This window comes from Thalassophryne amazonica, chromosome 1, assembly GCF_902500255.1.
Source record: "Thalassophryne amazonica chromosome 1, fThaAma1.1, whole genome shotgun sequence".
NCBI classification, from domain to species: Eukaryota; Metazoa; Chordata; class Actinopteri; order Batrachoidiformes; family Batrachoididae; genus Thalassophryne; species Thalassophryne amazonica.
This window is the reverse complement of record NC_047103.1, coordinates 92,810,799-92,834,442: the sequence shown is the minus strand read 5'-3', so window position 1 is coordinate 92,834,442 and position 23,644 is coordinate 92,810,799. Positions and strand designations below refer to the sequence as shown.

The 23,644-nt window shown below is 42.7% G+C and overlaps 1 protein-coding gene across 1 annotated transcript in view; it reads right to left on the bottom strand.

Annotated features, from left to right (window-relative positions):
* Nucleotides 1-8,261: 8,261 nt before the first annotated feature.
* Nucleotides 8,262-23,644, bottom strand: part of LOC117509307 — a 155,348-nt gene continuing 139,965 nt past the window's right edge. Inside the window, exons 14-16 of the mRNA XM_034168997.1 lie at nucleotides 14,104-14,231; nucleotides 8,452-8,647; nucleotides 8,262-8,267 (exon numbers count right to left, since the gene is read on the bottom strand). Of these exons, the coding sequence (XP_034024888.1) occupies nucleotides 8,262-8,267; nucleotides 8,452-8,647; nucleotides 14,104-14,231 (330 nt within the window). The remainder of the gene's footprint in view (nucleotides 8,268-8,451; nucleotides 8,648-14,103; nucleotides 14,232-23,644) is intronic.

The window sequence follows — 23,644 nt, the reverse complement described above, 5'->3', positions numbered from 1 at the left end:
TATGGCCTCGGACAGTGGACTCATCTCTGTGCTTGTTCTGTTAGACCTCAGTGCTGCTTTTGATACTGTTGACCATAAAATTTTATTACAGAGATTAGAGCATGCCATAGGTATTAAAGGCACTGCGCTGCAGTGGTTTGAATCATTTATCTAATAGATTACAATTTGTTCATGCAAATGGGGAATCTTCTTCACAGACTAAGGTTAATTATGGAGTTCCACAAGGTTCTGTGCTAAGACCAATTTTATTCACTTTATACATGCTTCCCTTAGGCAGTATTATTAGACAGCATTGCTTAAATTTTCATTGTTACGCAGATGATACCCAGCTTTATCTATCCATGAAGCCAGAGGACACATACCAATTAGCTAAACTGCAGGATTGTCTTACAGACATAAAGACATGGATGACCTCTAATTTCCTGCTTTTAAACTCAGATAAAACTGAAGTTATTGTACTTGGCCCCACAAATCTTAGAAACATGGTGTCTAACCAGATCCTTACTGTGGATGGCATTAACCTGACCTCTAGTAATACTGTGAGAAATCTTGGGAGTTATTTTTGATCAGGATATGTCATTCAATGCGCATATTAAACAAATATGTAGGACTGCTTTTTTGCATTTGTGCAATATCTCTAAAATTAGAAAGGTCTTGTCCAGAGTGACGCTGAAAAACTTCATGCATTTATTTCCTCTAGGCTGGACTATTGTAATTCATTATTATCAGGTTGTCCTAAAAGTTCCCTGAAAAGCCTTCAGTTAATTCAAAATGCTGCAGCTAGAGTACTGACAGGGACTAGAAGGAGAGAGCATATCTCACCCAATTGGCTTCTCTTCATTGGCTTCCTGTTAATTCTAGAATAGAATTTAAAATTCTTCTTCTTACTTATAAGGTTTTGAATAATCAGGTCCCATCTTATCTTAGGGACCTCATAGTACCATATCACCCCAATAGAGCGCTTCGCTCTCAGACTACAGGCTTACTTGTAGTTCCTAGGGTTTTTAAGAGTAGAATGGGAGGCAGAGCCTTCAGCTTTCAGGCTCCTCTCCTCTGGAACCAGCTCCCAATTCAGATCAGGGAGACAGACACCCTCTCTACTTTTAAGATTAGGCTTAAAACTTTCCTTTTTGCTAAAGCTTATAGTTAGGGCTGGATCAGGTGACCCTGAACCATCCCTTAGTTATGCTGCTATAGACTTAGACTGCGGGGGGGTTCCCATGATGCACTGAGTGTTTCTTTCTCTTTTTGCTCTGTATGCACCACTCTGCATTTAATCATTAGTGATTGATCTCTGCCCCTCCACAGCATGTCTTTTTCCTGATTCTCTCCCTCAGCCCCAACCAGTCCCAGCAGATGACTGCCCCTCCCTGAGCCTGGTTCTGCTGGAGGTTTCTTCCTGTTAAAAGGGAGTTTTTCCTTCCCACTGTCGCCAAGTGCTTGCTCACAGGGGGTCGTTTTGACCGTTGGGGTTTTTCCGTAATTATTGTATGGCTTTGCCTTACAATATAAAGTGCCTTGGGGCAACTGTTTGTGTGTGATTTGGTGCTATATAAATAAACTGATTTGATTTGATTTGATTTAAAAGATGAGCAGCAGCATTCTGCACCAGTTGGAGGTGTGCAAGAGACAACTGGTTAATCCCAGTATAAATTGCATTACAATAATCATGTCTGGAGGGGCCTGATCAAAGCATGAATGGCCATCTCAAGATCATGTCTACTAAGAGAGTGCTTTACTTTAGCCAGAATATCTATCTGGAAAAAAAAAACTTGCTTTGACAACAGAGTTTCTGTTGTTCGAACCTCAAACAGCTGTGAATATCACTCCCAGATTCTTGACAGCTGGTTCTACATAATTAGCTAGAGCACCAAAGTTTAATGGTGCCTCATTTGGCATCCCAGAATGTCCAAACACATTGGTGTTTGTTTTACCATCATTCAGGTAAAGGAAGTTTTGGGACAGCCACTGCTTTACATCATGAATACAATTAAATAATGATGACAGAGCATCGCTCCCATTAGTCCTCATAGGAAGATAGATTTGCAGATCATCCGCATAACAATGAAAGGACAGGTTGTGCTGGGCTAAAACTGACCCCAAGAGCAAAATGTACAAAAAAAAAAAAAAATAGGGCCAACAATAGAACCCTGTGACACTCCATGACACAGAGAACAAATTGATGAGGAGAGGTCACAGCAGGATTCCCTGCATCCACAGACAGAGTGATGTCATTATGAACTTTTAAAAGTGCTGACTCAGTGTTGTGTCTAAATTAATCTAAATTCTAAATTGATCTATGATCTAAATTCAGACTGGAATTTTTCAAAGATGTGATTGTCTTTGAAAAATGATTGTAACTATATAAAAACAACCTTTTCTAAAACCTTAGCGAAAAATGGCAGATGTGACACAGGTCTAAAACTGGACTAAAATTAACAAGTTGAGGTTAGGATTTTAAGAAGGGGTTGAACCACAGCATGTTTAAAAACAGCTGGAACACACTCTGAACTAAGACAAGAGTTAATAAAAGTTAGGAGACCCGCCCTGACATTATTAAAAGCCTTTTTCCGCACCTTAGCTGGAACAACATCTAAAGAACAAACAATAGGTTTTGTATGTTTCACAACCTCACTAAGGGACAAAAGAGAGTGGGCTCAAAGTTCATAAGTACCACAGAATGTGCACAAGTAACAGACAGTTCAACATTACATTTGTGATCGGCATTCTGTCTGACTGATGAGACTTTGTCAATGAAAAACCTGAAGAAACTGCTCACAGGTTGTGGTTGTACCGTCCATCAAAACAGAGGTACGTGGGTTTACAACTGAGTTTATAGTCTGAAATAACACTCTGGGATGATAACAACTGCTGGAAATAATATGAGAAAGCTACTGAGCTTTTGCCTCCTTCACAGCCTTCTGGTTGTCAGTTAGACCATTCTTGAGAATACCCAGAGACAACTGTAGTTTGTCCTTTTTCCACTTTCTCTCCTTGTCTGCAGCATTCCCAAGCCAAATGGGAGATGTAATCCTTCCAAAGAGTATTGAGTGTTCCCGAAGGCCTCCTCCCAGTTGGCCATGCCTGGAAGATATCCTTTAGGAGATAATCAGGAGGCATCCTCACCAGATGTTGGACTACCTCAGCTGGTCCCTTTCAGTTAGAATTAGCAGCAGCTGTACTCCACATCCCTCCGGATTTTTAAACTTCTCACCCTACCCCTCAGTGTTAGACCAGATAACCTACAGAGGAACCTTATTTCCACCACTTGTATCTATGACCTTGTTCTTTCAGTCACTATCCAAACCTCATGACCATAGGTGAGGATAGGACCGTAAATCAACTGGAAACCCTCACCGTCTGGCTCAGCTCTTTCATTGCCATGACACTGTCCATTGGACTTCAGAGCAGCAACTATGCATCTATTGATCTTATGTTCATCTTACCCCAACTTGTGATCAAGACCCAAAAATACAGTACTTCAACTCATCCACCTGTGGCATTACCTCTCCACTGGCCCAGAGGGGACAATCCACCTTTTCATCAGTTTTAGAGGTGCTGATCCTAATCCCAGACCTACTCAGACCTGCCCAAGTATTTGATCCACTGTTGATTTAGCAAGTTTTCCCACCTACAATGAATGTAGAGGTCTGTAATTTTTATCATAGGTACACTTCAACTGTGAGAGACAGAATCTTAAAAAAAATTTGAAAATCACATTATATGATTTTTAAATAATGAATTTGCATTTTATTGCATGAAATAAGTGTTTGATCACCTACCAACCAACAAGAATTGTGGCTCTCACAGACCTGTTAGCCCACCTATTCCGCACTCTTTACCTGTATTCATGGCACCTGTTTGAACTCGTTACCTGTATGAAAGACATCTGTCCACACTCAACCAATCAGACTCCAACCTATCCACCATGGCCAAGACCAAAGCGCTGTCAAAGGACACCAGGGACAAAATTGTACACCTTGCACAAGGCTGGGATGGGGTACAAGACAATAGGCAAGCAGCTTGGTGAGAAGGCAACAACTGTTGGCATAATTTTTAGAAGATGGAAGAAACACAAGATGACTGTCAATTTTCCTCGGTCTGGAGTTTCATGCATCGACATCGATGCCTCGTCAGGTAAGGATGATTCTGAGAAAGCCCAGAACTACACGGGAAGACCTGGTCAATGAGCCGAAGAGAGCTGGGACCACAGTTGCAAAGATTACATTAGTAACACATGATGCCGTCATGTTTTAAAATCCTGCAGGGCATGCAAGGTCCCCCTGCTCAAGACAGCACATGTCCAGGCGCATTTGAAGTTTGCCAATGACCATCTGAATGATCCAGAGGAGGCATGGGAAAAGATTATGTGGTCAGATGAGACCAAAATAGAGATTTTTGGTATCAACCCCACTTGCTGTGTTTGGAGGATGAGAACAACCCCAAGAACCCTGTCCCAACTGTGAAGCATGGTGGGGGAAACATCATTTTGGGGGTGGTTTTCTGCAAAGGGGACAGGATGACTGCACCGTATTGAAGGGAGGATGGATGGGATCATGTATTGCGAGATTTTGGAAAACAACCTCCTTCCCTCAGTAAGAGCAGTGATGATGGGTCGTGGCTGGGTCTTCCAGCATGACAATGATCCAAAACTCACAGGTAGGGCAACTAAGGAGTGGCTCCGTATGAAGCATTTCAAGGTCCTCGTGTGGCCTAGGCAGTCTCCAGACTTGAATTCAATAGAAAATCTTTGGAGGGAGCTGACACTCAAAACCTGAAAGATCTGGAGAAGATCTGTATTGAAAAGTGGGCCAAAATCCCTGCTGCAGTGTGCAAACTTGATCAAGAACTACAGGAAACGTCTGACCTCTGTAATGGCAAACAAAGGTTTCTGTACCAATATTAAGGTCTGTTGATCTATTCAAATTCAAATACTTATTTCATGCAATAAAATGCAGATTAATTATTTAAAAAATCATACAATGTGATTTTCTCTTTTTTTTTTTTTAGATTCTGTCTCTCACAACTCAGCCACATGGGGTGTGCAGCCAGTACATTCTGAGTGCCAGTCCCAAGTCCGGGTAAATGAGGAGGGTTGCATCAGGAAGGGGCATCCTGCGTAAAACTAGCCAACCCAACCATGCAGACTAAGAATCGAACTTCCATACCGGATCAGTCAAGGCCTGGGTTAACAACGTCTGCCACCGGTGCTGTTGCCCAACAGGGTGCCGGTGGGTGGAAATTGGGCTACTGGTGGGTGAAGACGATGAAGAAGAGGAGGAGAACGTTTCCACAAACAGTAGAGAAGAACAAAACTAGAAGGGTGGAAAGGAGAGTGGGGACTTTGAATGTTGGTAGTATGACTGGTAAAGGAGAGAGCTGGCTGATATGATGGAGAGGAGAAGGTATACATATTGTCTGTGCAAGAGACCAAGTGGAAGGGAAGTAAGAGCAGGAGCATCGGCGGTGGGTACAAGTTGTTATACCATGGTGAGGATAGGATGAGAAATGGTGTTGGGTCATTAAAGGAAGAGTTTAAAAGTGTGTTGGAGGTTAAGTGAATGTCTGACAGGGTGATGAGTGTGAAGTTGGAAATTGAAAGGGTGATGATGAATATCATCAGTGCATATGCCCCACAGGTAGGTTGTGAGATGAAGGAGAAAGATTTCTGGAGTGTGTTAGATGAGGTGGTGGAGAGTATGCCCACGCATGAAAGAGTGGTGATAGGAGCAGACTTCAATGGGCATGTTGGTGAAGGGAACAGAGATGATGAGGAAGTAATGGGTAGATATGGTATCAAGGATAGGGATGGGGAAGGACAGATGGTAGTTGATTTTGCAAAAAGGATGGAAATGGCTGTGGTGAATACCTACTTTAAGAAAAGGGAGGAGCACAGGGTAACATCTAATAGTGAAGGAAGGTGCACACAGGTGGACTACATTCTTTATTGGAGATGCAAGCTAAAAGAAAGCAGAGACTGTAAGGTAGTGGCAGGAGAGAGTGTTGTTAGACAGCATAGGATGGTTGTTTGTAGGATGATTTTAGAGGTAAAGAAGAAGAAGAGAGTGAGAGCTCAACAAAGGATCAGATGGTGGAAGCTGAAGGAGGAAGACTGTTGTGTGAAATTTAGCAAGCAAGTGAGAGAAGCACTGGTTGGGGCAAAGCAATTTTGGACAACTGGAAAAGTACTGCAGATGTGGTGAGGGAGACAGCTAGGACAGTACTGGGTATGACATCTCGACAGTGGAAGGAAGACAAGGAGACTTGGTGGTGGAATGAAGAGGTCCAGGAAAGCATAACGAGAAAGAGGTTGGCGAAAAAGTTTTGGGATAGTCAGAGAGATGAAGAAAGAAGACAGGAGTACAAGGAGATGCGGCATAAGGCAAAAAGAGAAGTGGCAAAAGCGAAGGAAAAGGCATATTGCGAGCTGTACAAGAAGTTGAATAGTAAGGAAGGAGAAAAGGACTTGTACCGATTGGCCAGACAAAGGGACAGAGCTGGAAAGAATGTGCAGCAGGTTAGGGTGGTAAAAGATGCTCATGGTAATGTGCTGACAAGTGAGGAGTGTGTGCTGAGAAGGTGGAGGGAATATTTTGAAGAGCTGATGAATGAAGTAAATGAGCGAGAGAAAAGCCTGGATGATGTGGTGAGAGTAAGTCAGGAAGTACAAGAGATTAGTAAGGAAGAAGTGAGGGCTGCTATGAAGAGGATGAAGAGTGGAAAGGCCGTTGCTCCAGATGACATTCCAGTGGAGGCATAGAAATGTCTAGGAGAGATGGCAGTGGGGTTTCTAACCAGATTGTTTAATAAATTCTTGGAAAGTGAGAGGATGCGTGAGGAGTGGAGACAAAGTGTGTTGATTCCTATTTTCAAGAACAAGGGTGATGTGCAGAGCTGCAGTAGCTACAGAGGTATAAAGTTGATCAGCCACAGCATGAAGTTATGGGAAAGAGTAGTAGTAGAAGCTCGGCTTAGAAAACAGGTGAAGATCTGTGAGCAGCAATATGGTTTCATGCAGAGAAAGACACTACAGATGTAATGTTTACTCTGAGAATACTGTTGGAGAAGTACAGAGAAGGCCAGAAAGAGTTACAATGTGTTTTGTGGACTTAGGAAAAAGCTTATGATAGGGTGCCAAGAGAAGAGCTGTGGTATTGTATGAGGAAGACTGGAGTTGCAGAGAAGTATGTTAGGGTAGTGCAGGACATGTACAAGAATAATGTGACAGTGGTGAGATGCGCAGTAGAAATGACAGACTCATTCAAGGTGGAGGTAGGATTACACCAAGGATCAGCTCTGAGTCCTTTCTTGTTCGCAGTGGTGATGAACAGGTTGACGGATGAGATCAGATAGGAGTCCCCATGGACTATGATGCTTGCAGATGACATTGTGATCTGTAGTGAGAGTAGAGAGCAAGTTGAGTCTAGTCTGGAGAGGTGGAGATATGCTTTGGAGAGAAGGGGAATGAAAGTCAGTAGAAGCAAGACTGAGTACATGTGTGTGAATGGGAGGGAGCCCAGTGGAATAGTGCAGTTACAAAGAGTAGAAGTGGTGAAAGTAGGTGACTTTAAATATTTAGGGTCAAATGTTCAAAGTAATGGAGAGTGTGTAAAGAGGTGAAGAAGAGAGTGCAGGCAGGGTTTAGTGTGTGGAGAAAGGTGGCAGGAATGATTTGTGACCGAAGAATATCAGCAAGAGTAAAGGGGAAAGTTTACAAGACAGTAGTGAGACCAGCTATGTTGTATGGTTTAGAGACTGTGGCACTAACAAAAAGACAGGAGGCAGAGCTGGAGGTGGCAGAGCTGTAGATGTTGAGATTCTCTTTGGGAGTGACGAGAATGGACAAGATTAGGAATGAACATATCAGAGGGACAGCTCAGATGGGACGGTTTGGAGAGTCAGAGAGGTTGATGCTGACAGTATCTCAATGATGACCTGCCAGACCATTTTCTCAGACAGACCTCCTGTACCACTGAGAACTTGAAGGGCACAAATGCGCTGCTTGACTTAACAAGGGCTGTAATTGTTCTGTCTCTTTTTAGTTTAACTGTCTGTGCTTCAGTTTTGCTCTGTGGAAATGCAACACCTTCTGTCCATTAGCTCCCCAACTCCACGGGAGACTGACATATTTGCCAATGGACAAAATATTTAAATATTTTAAATATCCTTTTGCTCTGTCTGTCATAGTGTGGCTTGGTGAACACAATTCAAGCACAAAATTTATGTTGGATACTGCTGAAATTATTTCACAGGAAGGAACTCTAACCCTATCCCAAACACAGAGCACAGAAGACTGAATAAAGCATGAACTGCATATATGTAAATTAGAGTTCATATGGAAATGTTGGACTGGCTGTTATAAAAATGTTTTTTATTGCTACATACATACTTATATATATATATATATATATATATATAAATTTTTCTTTTAAACTTATGTGTTGGACATACCATTTTAATTCTGCTAAATGTTATGTTCGAACAGATGTCTTCATTTGTCACACTGAGACACAATGAGTTGTGTGACTTTGTTACCATTTTAAAGCTCTCATCACAGTGATTGACCAGTTCTTCCAGATGCAGCTCCAGTTCTCCAGCTTCCTTTTTCACCTCTCCTCTCAGCTTCTCAATGTTCTGCACCTTCTCCCTGCACATGTACAGTCAAAGATCAGGACATTTTCAAGCTTTCATCAGTGTTACATGACCAGGTGTGACTAGAGCAGGTAGACATAGAAAATATGCAGGACAGGAGCCCTCCAGCTGTAGGTTTGCTCTAAACCTTCAGAGCTAGTAGATCTTTGCTTTTGGTCTGATAAAAAAGTGATCTTTGCTCCAAAAGGTTTGGAGTACAGTGGTCCCTCATTTATCGCGGGAGTTATGTTCTAAAAATAACCTGCAATAGGCAAAATCCACGAAGTAGTCAGCGTTATTTTTTTACAATTATTATAGATGTTTTAAGGCTGTAAAACCCCTCACTACACACTTTATACACTTTTCTCAAACAGGCATTAACATTTTCTCACTTTTCTCTCCTGTGTAAACACTCTCTTTTTTCTTCTGGGTGAGAAGATTATAAACAGACACACGCAGAACACAATGCGCGTGCTCTCCCTTCGCTCACTGCCTCCAGGGGTACAGATGCGGGACCCGCAAAGAATCCAAGTCATGGCCACGGAGCTCTGCGGCTGCAGTTACTGAGACCATGCAGCGGGTGCTACGGATTTTTCCACAAGAAGTCTATCCTTGTGGGCTGGCAGAGCGCTCCGCATCAAAACAGCGAGCGTAGTCTCTGGACCTGTTGCCAGACTTGTCCGCAGCTCCGCACAGCAGACAGGGGGCGGTGTGAGTGGCCCGCTGCTGAGCCCGCAGACTCAGTAAGCGCATCGGAGGCAGTGAGAGCAATCACAGTGATGCCAACCGGTGCCGCGACCGGCCCGCCTGATAAGGTCGCAGAACACAATGCGCTGTTAAAAAAAAAAAAGAAGAAGCATGCAAATTGCACTAAAAATCTGCGAAACTGCGAGGCCGCGAAAGGTGAACCGCTACTTTTATTTTTATATAACAGACTGAACAATTCATCGAGATGGACAAACAAGGCCTCCTGAAGCATTTGGCATTTATCTGAGCTTATATGGGCGTGCCTCCTCCTCCTCCTCAAAAAAAGATGTTTGGAAGGAAAGTAAAATGCATTGTGTTTTGAACTCTTTCGGACAGACATTGCCATCTAGTTGGCTAAGAAACAAACACCAATTGCTTCATGAGGCTTCACATGACCATGACCAATTGATGGCCAAAAGAACAGCAGGGGTATTCCCAGAAATGAAGCATGGCACTGAACATAGGCACAGGCATGCAATCATGGTGGTGAAAACGCTGTGGCAACAGCAGATCATCAAGCCACAGCCAATGGGTGCATAATGATCAGGGCTGTGTGCTGTGATTTTTATGAATAAACCTTATTTTATAAATCACTGTTATAAAATGCAAAATGAGTTTCTTGTCAGCTCATGTCTGTTGAGTTCATCAGAAACTTGTGTGTTCAGATCTGAGTGGACATCAGGTGAAGAGATTTGTCCTATATGCTTCCTGTGGCTGTTGTTTCATTCTGGGCTTCTGAAAGCTCTGGTGTCAATTCTGCACAAACAGACATACAGCTTGACTGGCACTGAAAGCGCATGTCATGTCAGATATGTTAGACAAGTAATCTGCGCTCTGGTTACTGTTTTTGATGACAACCTGCAGCACTAACTAAAAACCTGTCACCATGGGAGATAAAACAAGCTAAATATGAAATGAATCCCGTTTTACACATTTCTGTTCATGCGCTTTCGGTTTGGATTATGCGTGCATGTGCATGTTTTATTTCCACTGCCATGCGCCTGACAGCATCTGCATGAAAACATCTCGTGTGGAACTTTTTGATATCTATGTAGGTACTTTAAGTTCACTGTGGATTCACCAGTTTTCTCCTTTTTTTCCATCAATTGTATAGTCCACAGTTTGACTCACAGAGCTCAGTGTGGCACTCCAGTCTGCTTAGAGGAGGACAAAGTGAAAACAGGACAACAGCCATGTGACTTTTTTCACTCCCTGCAATGTTTTTTTTTTTTTTTTTTAAATCTAATCTTATTTTTAATGGCTGTCAGTTTTTTTCCAGCCTTAGAAAGTCCAGTGAAAGGTGTTATTTGTCAAATCATGTCATTTTTCTATCGATTTATCTAACGCCGCTCATGTATGACTGAAAAAAGCACGTGCACATAAGATAAATCCAAACTGACGAGTGTGAAAAATTATACTATTTAATATTTAGCTGGTTTGTTCTCTCTCTCTCTGTCTTGCTCTCGCCATCTCTGAGTGCGCACGAACAGTGAGTAAATATGATGGCAAACCGCTCAAAATCCAAAATATATGTAAAAAAAGTGTCAGATCTCAATGAAAATATGACATCTTCTTTATTTCACAAATGCCACATGAAACAATACCACTACACAAGGGCTGCTGAAGCAGTTACACAGAAAGGTGTTTTCATGTCACCTCTGTGAATAGGGCACATTTTAGACTCACAACTGCCACTGTCCTGTGTAAAGGGGGCCTACAAGAGTGAGCATAAGAACTTGAAGGAAAAGCGACTAAGTGGAGAGGAGGTTCAGGGCTGAAAGGGAAAACCCATATAAATGTTAAAAAGTAAGAGTGGAAAAAAGAAAGAGATTTGTGATACATTTTACATAATGTGCTGAGACTGTAAATTTGATTAGGGTCAATTGAAAATAGTGTTTCATCTCAGTTATACACATGCATATACACTGTTAAGATGTTAAATAGAAGTTAAGGAAAGCTGACAGTATTACATTTATGATCATATATTCAAATGAGAGTAAAAGAAATTGCTTCCTGAATATTTACTTGATGCAAAATTGTTGGTAAACAAGATGTGTAGGTAATTACACTGAATAAAAATATAAATGCAACACTTGTTTTTGCTCCCATTTTTCATGAGCTGAACTCAAAGATCGAAAACATTTTCTGTATACAAAAAGACCTTTTTCTGTCAAATATTGCTCAGGAATCTGTCTAAATCTGTGTTAATGAGCATGAGCACTTCTCCTTTGCTGAGATGATCCATCCCACCTCACAGGTGTGGAATATAAAATGCTGTTTAGACAGCATGATTATTGCACAGGTGTGCCTTAGGCTGGCCACAATAAAAGGCCACTCTAAAATGTGCACCTTTGCTTTATTGAGGGGGTCTGGTGGGGGGTTCAGAAAACCAATCAGTATCTGGTGTCTCCACCATTTGCCTCACGCAGTGCAACACATCTCCTTCGCATAGAGTTGATCAGCAGTCAGATGCCATTGTATGTGCACATTTGCCCACTCAGATCGGTTATGACAATGAAGTGCAGTCAGGTCGAGACCCTCATGAGGATGACGGGCATGTAGATGAGCTTCCCTGAGACAGTTTCTGACAGTTTGTGCAGAAATTCTTTCGTTCTGAAAACCGACTGTTGCAGCAGCTGTCTGGGTGGCTGGTCTCAGATGATCTTGGGGCTCCAAATTACATCCAAACTTACATTGAAATTACTCTCTAGACATGTTGTAGTTGTACACTTAATGTCATTTATATGCAGACTAACAGTGTGATCCCTATCAAATATGAAGTACTTCAGTACTGAAGAGAAATCTGTCTGTCACTGTCATGAGGACATAATAAATAAACACATGTCTAGGCGTGGACAGCACGATGGTTTGGTGGTTAGGGCCCCTTCACACATAGTATGAATAAGTACAACTCAGGGTGAATCATGGTAGAACAGCTCGTATGAGCAAACCACAAAAACATTGAGCCGACAGACAGGTGTGAACAATGCCGGAAAATGGTTCATGTCCAGCTCTTGTGATAACCAGAGAAAGTGCACACGACGGTCCCAGCTCCACACAGCCATCCGTTTAGAAATAATCCGGTGGTTCGTGCCTGTCGTCGCGACTCGGACGCGGCACGCCGAGTGCCATTGTGGGCCGTCCTTAAAGCTGTAGTAACAGTCCTTAATCTCTGTGAAGCCCGTAAAATTTTCACCGAAAGCCAGATAAATTTTTCGAATGGTTTCCAGGTGCCAGTCTCTAACAGCTTCTGAAAAAATTCTGATGGAAAAAAAACCCAAATCATTCTGCCATTTCCAGACAATGAAAATCCAACGATGGGCGGGACCACTCCTTCCACAAGGCGTGCTCACAGGCGAATGACGTCACCGACAGGCGTGGAAAAACTCATGCATGCACACGAGGGTTCAAGCTTGTCTAACGTGAAAACACATGAATCAAATCCATATAGTTTAAAAAAAAAAAGTACGATACTTTATGGACAGACCTTGTGTATATATATATATATATATATGCCACCCATGGGATTTGATCCTGCAATTTCCAAAAGATGTGATTCCCAGCCAGAAACTTTACCACTGAGCTACCATCGCTGTCCTGTAAAAGGTGCGGGAAAATGTCTGATATCAAGAAGGACATGGATGTATTTAAAAAAAATACAACCACAAACCATATAAAAACACTGCATTTTATTGAATCCCTGGACAATACAAGTATGATCCGTCTGTAGATGACACATGGGCACAGACATAAAGTCATGAAATGACATGAATGAGACAGGGTGCTCTCATCATGTCCACATCTGCTGGCGGTGTGTCCAGCCAGCCATGTCTTGTGGATGGTACGCCACAGGACTGACCCCACGTCATATGGAACAGAGCTCACATGGGTGATGTGACATTCAGATCACCCGCGGCTTGTTATGATCTGACAGTTCGTTTCACCTGGGACAGCCTGTCGATGTGCGTAGCATGCACTGCAGCCCGTCACAACAGCAATATATGTTTTTATGCATGCACACGTGAGGACAGCAAGCAGACACATATGCGTCACAGCGTACAATTGTTAGTTCATGTCCGTCCAAATACGGTTCGTGTTCCCCAGCCATGACATCCAGAACCACAGATCACCACAGCTGCTCCTGTCAGTGGCCACACCCCGTCAGTTCAGCGCACACACCAACATGCCACTGTGTCTGTTTGCAAAGCCACACTCATGGGGGTACTTAGACAAATTTCACATCTAGCTCGAAAGTGATCGTCTGCTGACTGTTGTCGTGCTAACAGTGCGAATGTCCACACATTTTCTAAGTGCCAAGTGAGCAGTGTAAGATGTTCATGTGTGTCAGCTGGAATTTGGCTCACACCTGCCCCAAGAGGGTTCGACGGGCTGTCACAGCACACACTCTACAGCTACAATTTCACACGTACTGCATACGATTCCTGCTTTATGCACACTTTATGCATAATACAATCACATTCGTACTATGTGTGAAGGGACCCTTAGCACTGTTGCCTCACAGCAAGAAGGTCCCATGGGTCAATCCTGCATTAGACAGCCTATCCAGGGTGTACCACACCTCTCATGCACTGACTGCTGGGATAGATTCCAGCTCCCCCCTCCCCCCCATGACCCTTACTGGAAATAAACTGGTTGAGAAAATTAATGGATGAATGATTGTACAGACAGGGTCCAAATGGAGCATGAAAAAGTAGAGCACTGTACCTGTCATGGTCTGAGAGAACACTGTAAACTGAAGCTTGGTCTTCAGACAGCTGCTCCTCCATGTTGCTAAGCACAGAGCGAAACCTCTGCAGGCAAATCACCATCTCCTCAAGCTCATCCACAGAGTACTGCATAAAACAAGAGGAAGAGTCCCCTTCAAAACCACATAAACACTGTTAAAGAAATCATTATTAAGACATGAAACAATAAACATGTACACTGTGATCACTCCATAAAATGAAATGAAATGCCAGCCTATTACTTATCACACAGAGCTGACAACAGCACCAATGTCCACACACACACACACACAAAAATCATCCAGACTTCTGTGCTGTGTCAGCTTCATTTTTTTTTTTTTTTTTTTTTCTTTTGCTGTTTGCACTGTGTGTGCCCAAGCAGAAGAGATGGTCCAGAGACATCTCATCCAAACAGGAGGTAAATGTGTCCTAGCTCATTGGCTTTGTAGTTAATGTGTTTGTTTTATATTTTTATTCTGCATGCTCCAGAAATCTGCATTATTCATGAGCTGAACTCAAAGATGTAAAACATTTCCTATCTACACAAAAGACCTGTTTCACAAATCTGTCTAAATCTGTGTTAGTGACCACTTCTCCTTTGCCAAGATAATCCATATCCCACCTCACAGGTGTGGCATATCAAGATGCCGATGAGATAGCATGATTATTGCACAGGTGTGCCTCAGGCTGGCCACAATAAACATTATATCACCATCTGTTTGACCTCCTACCCTCAGGCATGTGCTATTGGTCTTTTAAAAACTCAGACCAACTATTTCTTTTGCAAGGTTATTTGTATTCTAATGCAAAATGTTAAATAAAAATGGTTCTAGTAACCATACCACATCACTTTTTAAGCACAACACCACACTACCATACAGTGCATTCTTTGAAACATTGTGCAATCTTCTATGTCATTTTAATTATTTTTTGTTATTATATCTATTAAAATTTGTGATGATGTTAACACCACCAGGAGAATAACGACCCACCCCAACCAGAAATCCTGGCTGACTGGAGATGTCAAATCTCTTCAAACAGCATGTGATAAGGCATTCAGGACTGGTCATGCAATCAGTCGATCAATCAATATTCATTTACAAATCAAATCAAATCAATTTTATTTATATAGCGCCAAATCACAACAAACAGTTGCCCCAAGACGCTTTATATTGCAAGGCAAAGCTGTTATGTGTCGGACGCAGCCCGGAGAACCGACCAGCGTTTGAAGGACCCAGTATGAATAAGCAGAGCACGGTACAAAGGATAACTAAATTTAATGACATAACAGTGAAGTGGAAAATACAACAAATGAGTGCGCGGTCTGGCGTGGTGGATTACGGTGCGCTCCTAGCAGCACAAACGGTCCGGAGCCAGAAACTGTTCGGACCCAAGGACCCCCCGACACCCCCCAGGTGGCCGTGACAAACCGAGTCTGTGAAAGAAGAAATCATCATGTGAGTCCACACTCTACACACAGAGAGACCGCTCAAAGGTGTACACAAACAGCAAACACTTCCTGGCTTAATTACTAATCAGCTTCCCACCCTGCAGGCATGGAACACCCTGTTCACAAACTCAACTGCAGTGGAAGCTGATTAAATGACTAACATAACAGCTCAATACAATAAGGTGTGAGGGACACACATTTACTGACTGTATAAATGTTAGTCACAAAACCTAACGTACCTCAGGAAGTGTGCTGACGAGCGTGAGACCTCACCCCCTCCTCTTTCACAGACCATGCATCAAACCTGGATGTTCTCTGCATCCACTGATGATGAGATGGCTCTCGAGACGACGATCTCACCCGTCTGGTCACAAGGTTGAGTCTCTGGCAAATACACACTGTGTACTCCAGACTTAAATGCCACCATGCTCCAATCTGTGTAGATGCACCACAGCTGCGAGTCCTGATGAGCTGCACATGATCAGCCTCAGGTGATCAGGGTAAGGTCCTGGTAACTCCACACCAGCCACTCAGTCCCAAATGCGCACCACCTGGAAGGAAAACCAAAAGACAGAAACAGAAGACAAAACAAAAGCCAGCCAGGCATGCCAGCCACAACACAAAGCCATACAATAATGACGGAAAAACCCCAACTGTCAAATGACCCCCTGTGAGCAAGCACTTGCGACAGTGGGAAGAAAACTCCCTTTTAACAGGAAGAAACCTCCAGTGCATCATGGAACCCGCCAGCAGTCTAAGTCTATAGCAGCAAACTAAGGGATTGTTCAGGGTCACCTGATCCAGCCCTAACTATAAGCTTTAGCAAAAAGGAAAGTTTTAAGCCTAATCTTAAAAGTAGAGAGGGTGCTGTCTCCCTGATCTGAATTGGGAGCTGGTTCCAGAGGAGAGGAGCCTGAAAGCTGAAGGCTCTGCCTCCCATTCTACTCTTAAAAACCCTAGGAACTACAAGTAAGCCTGCAGTCTGAGAGCGAAGTGCTCTATTGGGATATATGGTACTATGAGGTCCCTAAGATAAGATGGGACCTGATTATTCAAAACCTTATAAGTAAGAAAGAATTTTAAATTCCATTCTAGAATTAACAGGAAGCCAATGAAGAGAAGCCAATATGGGTGAAATATGCTCTCTCCTTCTAGTCCCTGTCAGTACTCTAGCTGCAGCATTTTGAATTAACTGGAGGCTTTTCAGGGAACTTTTAGGACAACCTGATAATAATGAATTACAATAGTCCAGCCTAGAGGAAATAAATGCATGAAAGCAGTCCTACATATTTGTTAATATGCGCATTGAATGACACATCCTGATCAAAAATGACTCCAGATTTCTCACAGTATTACTAGAGGTCAGGGTAATGCCATCCAGAGTAAGGATCTGGTTAGACACCATGTTTCTAAGATTTGTGGGGCCAAATACAATAACTTCAGTTTTATCTGAGTTTAAAAGCAGGAAATTAGAGGTCATCCATGTCTTTATGTCTGTAAGACAATCCTGCAGTTTAGCTAATTGGTGTGTGTCCTCTGGCTTCATGGATAGATAAAGCTGGGTATCATCTGCGTAACAATGTAAATTTAAGCAATGCTGTCTATAATACTGCCTAAGGGAAGCATGTATAAAGTGAATAAAATTGGTCCTAGCACAGAACCTTGTGGAACCTCCATAATTAACCTTAGTCTGTGAAGAAGATTCCCCATTTACATGAACAAATTGTAATCTATTAGATAAATATGATTCAAACTAACTGCAGCGCAGTGCCTTTAATACCTAGGCATGCTCTAATCTCTGTAATAAAATTTATGGTCCACAGTATCAAAAGCTAGCACTGAGGTCTAACAGGACAAGCACAGAGATGAGTCCACTGTCTGAGGCCATAAGAAGATCATTTGTAACCTTCACTAATGCTGTTTCTGTACTATGATGAACTCTAAACCCTGATTGAAACTCTTCAAATAGACCATTCCTCTGCAGATGATCAGTTAGCTGTGTTACAACTACCCTTTCAAGAATTTTAGAGAGAAAAGGAAGGTTGGAGATTGGCCTATAATTAGCTAAGATAGCTGGGTCAAGTGATGGCTTTTTAAGCAATGGTTTAATTACTGCCACCTTAAAAGCCTGTGGTACATAGCCAACTAATAAAGACAGACTGATCATATTTAAGATCGAAGCATTAATTAATGGTAGGGCTTCCTTGAGCAGCCTGGTAGGAATGGGGTCTAATAGACATGTTGATGGTTTGGAGGAAGTAACTAATGAAAATAACTCAGACAGAACAATCGGAGAGAAAGAGTCTAACCAAATACCTGCATCACTGAAAGCAGCCAAAGAGAACGATATGTCTTTGGGATGGTTATGAGTAATTTTTTCTCTAATAGTTAAAATTTTATTAGCAAAGAAAGTCATGAAGTCATTACTAGTTAAAGTTAAAGGAATACTCAGCTCAATAGAGCTCTGACTCTTTGTCAGCCTGGCTACAGTGCTGAAAAGAAACCTGGGGTTGTTCTTATTTCTTCAATTAGTGATGAGTAGTAAGATGTCCTAGCTTTACGGAGGGCTTTTTTATAGAGCAACAGACTCTTTTTTCCAGGCTAAGTGAAGATCTTCTAAATTAGTGAGACGCCATTTCCTCTCCAACTTACGGGTTATCTGCTTTAAGCTGCAAGTTTGTGAGTTATACCACGGAGTCAGGCACTTCTGATTTAAGGCTCTCTTTTTCAGAGGAGCTACAGCATCCAAAGTTGTCCTCAATGAGGATATAAAACTATTGACGAGATAATCTATCTCACTCACAGAGTTTAGGTAGCTACTCTGCCCTGTGTTGGTATATGGCATTGGAGAAGATAAAGAAGGAATCATATCCTTAAACGTAGTTACAGCGCTTTCTGAAAGACTTCTACTGTAATGAAACTTATTCCCCACTGCTGGGTAGTCCATCAGAATAAATGTAAATGTTATTAAGAAATGATCAGACAGAAGGGGGTTTTCAGGGAATACTGTTAAGTCTTCAATTTCCATACCATAAATCAGAACAAGATCTAAGGTATGATTAAAGTGGTGGGTGGACTCATTTACATTTTGAGCAAAGCCAATCGAGACTAACAATAGATTAAATGCAGTGTTGAGGCTGTCATTCTCAGCATCTGTGTGGATGTTAAAATCGCCCACTGTAATTATCTTATCTGAGCTAAGCACTAAGTCAGACAAAAGGTCCGAAAATTCACAGAGAAACTCACAGTAACGAGCAGGTGGACGATAGATAACAACAAATAAAACTGGTTTTTGGGACTTCCAATTTGGATGGACAAGACTAAGAGACAAGCTTTCAAATGAATTAAAGCTCTGTCTGGGTTTTTGATTAATTACTAAGCTGGAGTGGAAGATTGCTGCTAATCCTCCGCCTCGGCCCGTGCTACGAGCGTTCTGGCAGTTAGTGTGACTCGGGGGTGTTGACTCATTTAAACTAACATATTCATCCTGCTGTAACCAGGTTTCTGTAAGGCAGAATAAATCAATATGTTGATCAATTATTATATCATTTACTAACAGGGACTTAGAAGAGAGAGATCTAATGTTTAATAGACCACATTTAACTGTTTTAGTCTGTGGTGCAGTATATTCTTTTTTCTGTTTGAATTTTTATGCATAAATAGATTTGTGCTGGTTATTGGTGGTCTGGGAGCAGGCACCGTCTCTACAGGGATGGGGTAATGAGGGGAAGGCAGGGGAGAGAAGCTGCAGAGAGGTGTGTAAGACTACAACTCTGCTTCCTGGTCCCAACCCTGGATAGTCACGGTTTGGAGGATTTAAGAAAATTGGCCAGATTTCTAGAAATGACAGCTGCTCCATCCAAAGTGGGATGGATGCCGTCTCTCCTAACAAGACCAGGTTTTCCCCAGAAGCTTTGCCAATTATCTATGAAGCCCACCTCATTTTTTGGACACCACTCAGACAGCCAGCAATTCAAGGAGAACATGCGGCTAAACATGTCACTCCCGGTCCGACTTGGGAGGGGCCCAGAGAAAACTACAGAGTCCGATGTTGTTTTTGCAAAGTTACACACCGATTCAATGTTAATTTTAGTGACCTCCAATTGGCGTAACTGGGTGTCATTACTGCCGACGTGAATTACAATCTTACCAAATTTACGCTTAGCCTTAGCCAGCAGTTTCAAATTTCCTTCAATGTCGCCTGCTCTGGCCCCCGGAAGACAACTGACTATGGTTTCTGGTGTCGCTAACTTCACATTTCTCAAAACAGAGTCGCCAATAACCAGAGTTTGATCCTCGGCGGGTGTGTTGCCGAGTGGGGAAAAACGGTTAGAGATGTGAACGGGTTGGTGGTGTACACGGGGCTTCTGTTTAGGACTACGCTTCCTCCTCACAGTCACCCAGTCGGCCTGCTTTCCCGGCTGCTCGGGATCTGCCGGAGGGGAACTAACGGCGGCTAAGCTACCTTGGTCCACACCGACTACAGGGGCCTGGCTAACTGTAGGATTTTCCAAGGTGCGGAGCCGAGTCTCCAATTCGCCCAGCCTGGCCTCCAAAGCTACGAATAAGCTACACTTATTACAAGTACCATTACTACTAAAGGAGGCCGAGGAATAACTAAACATTTCACACCCAGAGCAGAAAAGTGCGGGAGAGACAAGAGAAGCCGCCATGCTAAACCATGCTAAGAGCTAGTAGCTGCGCTAAGCTAGCGGATTCCAAAAAACACACAAAGTGAATAATGTGTAAATAATTTAGAGGTGATTCAGCAGAGGGAGTGCTTTAGTTAAGGCACGTGAAGATTACACTGTGAAACAAATCGTTATCTAGTTAACTAGATCAATCTAACTGTGCAGATTAAACAGCTAACAGATACAGCAAAACATCGCTGTACTCCGGAACAGGAAGTGATACAATACCGCAGTGAGAGCCAACCACCTTACAAAGCACTTTACAGCAGACACACAGTGTCCAAAGTGCTTACAGTAAAATCAAAGATTCAAAAAAATAAAACAAACATCTGAAGTCTTAAGCTTTTATTTAAAATGTCTAGGTCAGGAATAGAGTGTAAATCAGGAGGCAGTTTGTTCCACACAGCCGAGGGCCAACTATCACAAAAGCAGAACACCGGTGGTCAGGGAAGCCATCCAACAGACGAAGGAGTCCTTCCGGGATATGTTATTTTGAAGGACTCTAGAGGCCATTGCAAGGTACCAAAAGGCCAGAGAATGGGTGCCAATTATGGAGAATCACTCTACTCAGCCTCCCTGCTAAAGTCTACTCCAGGGTGTTGGAAAGGAGGGTTAGGCCGAGAGTGCAACTTCGGATTGAAGAGGAACAATGCGGGTTCCATCCTGGCCGTGGAGCAACCAACCAGCTCTTCACTCTCACAAGGATCCTGGTGGGGGCCTGGGAGTATGCCCGTCCACTCTACAACCCCAATTCCAATGAAGTTGGGACATTGTGTAAAATGTAAATAAAAACATAATACAATGATTTGCAAATCCTCTTCAACCTATATTCAATTGAATACACCACAAAGACAAGATATTTAATGTTCAAACTGATAAACTTAGTTGTTTTCATGCAAATATTTGCTAATTTTGAAAGGGATGCCTGCAACACATTTCAAAAAAGTTGGGATGGGGCAAGAAAAGACTGGGAAAGTTGATAAATGCTCAAAGAACACCTAATCTGAAACAGGTGAGTGTCATGATTGGGTACAAAAGGAGCATCCCCTAAATGCTCAGCCATTCGCAAGCAAAGATGGGGTGAGGATCACCACTTTGTGAACAACTGCATGAAAAAAATATTCCAACAGTTTAAGAACAATGTTTCTCAACTTTCAATTGCAAAGAATTTAGGGAATCCATCATCTACAGTCCATAATATAATCAGAAGATTCAAAGAATCTGGAGAACTTTCTGCACGTAAGCAGCAAGGCCAAAAGCCAACATTGAATGTCTGTGACCTTCGATCCCTCAGGCGGCACTACATTAAACACTAACATCATTATGTAAAGGATCTTACAGCGTGGGCACAGGAACACTTCAGAAAACCATTGTCAGTTAACACAGTTCATTGCTACATCAACAAGTGCAAGTTAAAACTCTACCATGCAAAGCGAAAGCCATACATCAACAACACCCAGAAATGCCACCACCTTCTCTGGGCTCGAGCTCATTTGAAATGGACAGATGCAAAGTGGGAAAGTGTGCTGTGGTCTAATGAGTCCATGTTTCAAATTGATTTTGGAAATCATGGACATTGTGTCCTCCGGACAAAAGATGAAAGTGACCATCCAGATTGTTAATAGTGCAAAGTTCAAAAGCCAGCATCTGTGATGGTATGGGGGTGTGTAAGTCGCCCATAGTATGGGCGACTTTCACATCTGTGATGGCACCAACAGTTCTGAAAGGTACATCCAGGTTTTGAAGCAACACATGCACACAATGCTGCCATCCAAGCAACGTCTTTTTCAGGGAGAACCCTGCTTATTTCAGTAAGACAATGCTATGCCACATTCTGCATGTGTTACAGTAGTGTGGCTTCATAGTAAAAGAGTGCGGGTACTAGACTGGCCTGCCTGCAGTCCAGACCTGTTGCCCATTGAAAATGTGTGGCGCATTATGAAGCGCAAAATACGACAACGGAGACCCCAGACTGACAGAAAGTCATACATCAAATACGAATGGGAAAGAATTCCACCTACAAAGCTTCAACAATAAGTGTCCTCAGTTCCCAAATGCTTATTGAGTGTTGTTACAAGGAAAGGTGATGTAACACAGTGGTAAACATACCACTGTCCCAGCTTTTTTGAAACGTGTTGCAGGCATACATTTCAAAATGAGCAAATATTTGCATGAAACAATAACGTTTATCAGTTTGAACATTAAATATCTTGTCTTTGTGGTGTACTGAATTGAATATACGAGGTCTGTTAGAAAAGTATCCGACCTTATTTTTTTTCAAAAACCATATGGATTTGAATCACGTGTGATTACATCAGACATGCGTGAACCCTCGTGGGCATGCAAGAGTTTTTTCACGCCTGTCGGTTACGTCATTCACCTGTGGGCAGTCTTTGAGTGAGGAGTGGCCCACCCTCTCGTCGTTTTTTTCATTGTTCAGGAATGGCTCAGAGACTGCTGCTTTGTTTGATAAAAATTTTTTCAAAAACTGTAAGGCATAACTGAGTGGACACCATTCGATAAATTCAGCTGGTTTTCAGTGAAAATTTTAATGGCTGATGAGAGATTTTGGTGTGTAAGTGTCGCTTTAAGGATGGCCCACGGCGCCTGACGGCGATCTGCGCTCCGAGGCGGCGTCGTCTCGCTGTTTCAAGCTGAAAACTTCCACATTTCAAGTTTCAGAAGAGGTCGGCATGAGGAGTTTATGCGGACATTCCACTGTTAAAGGAGATTTTGTAATGAAAGAACGTGCGGGCAGATTCGCATGTCGGGCCGGACCTGACCGCGGGGGTTCATGACAGGAAAAACACCTCCATTGGAAACCTTAACGGACAAGTTGGAACATGCCCAGCTGTTAAACAATTTCTCAGATACTCACTTGTTGAAAGCCATCAAAAGCCACCTGAATTTTACAAATGGTTTTCAACACGGAGGTGTTTTTCCTGTCGCGGCGCAGACGGATTTGCGTCGTCGTCAGGGAACCGACTCGGTGAATTTGCCCGCACGTTCTTTCATTACAAATCTCCTTTAACAGTGGAATGTCCGCATAAACTCCTCATGCCGACTTCTTCTGAAACTTCTCTGTTCTCTGACGATGTTCTGGGTGAACAGAGCCTTAAATTAGGATGTTTTCAGCTCGAAACAGCCAGACAGACGCCACCTCCGACCACGCCGCGCCGATCCACTTTGTGAGTTGTCCTTAAAGCGAAAGAAACTCCACAACCTCTCATCAGCCGTTAAACTTTTCACCGAAAACCAGCAGAATTTCTCGAATAGTGTCCACTTGGATATCCCTCACAGGTCCTGAAAAAATTTTGATAAAGCAATGCGCGCCGTCTCCAGCAACGTCTCAGACAAAGGATTTCAGCCGAGAGGGCTGG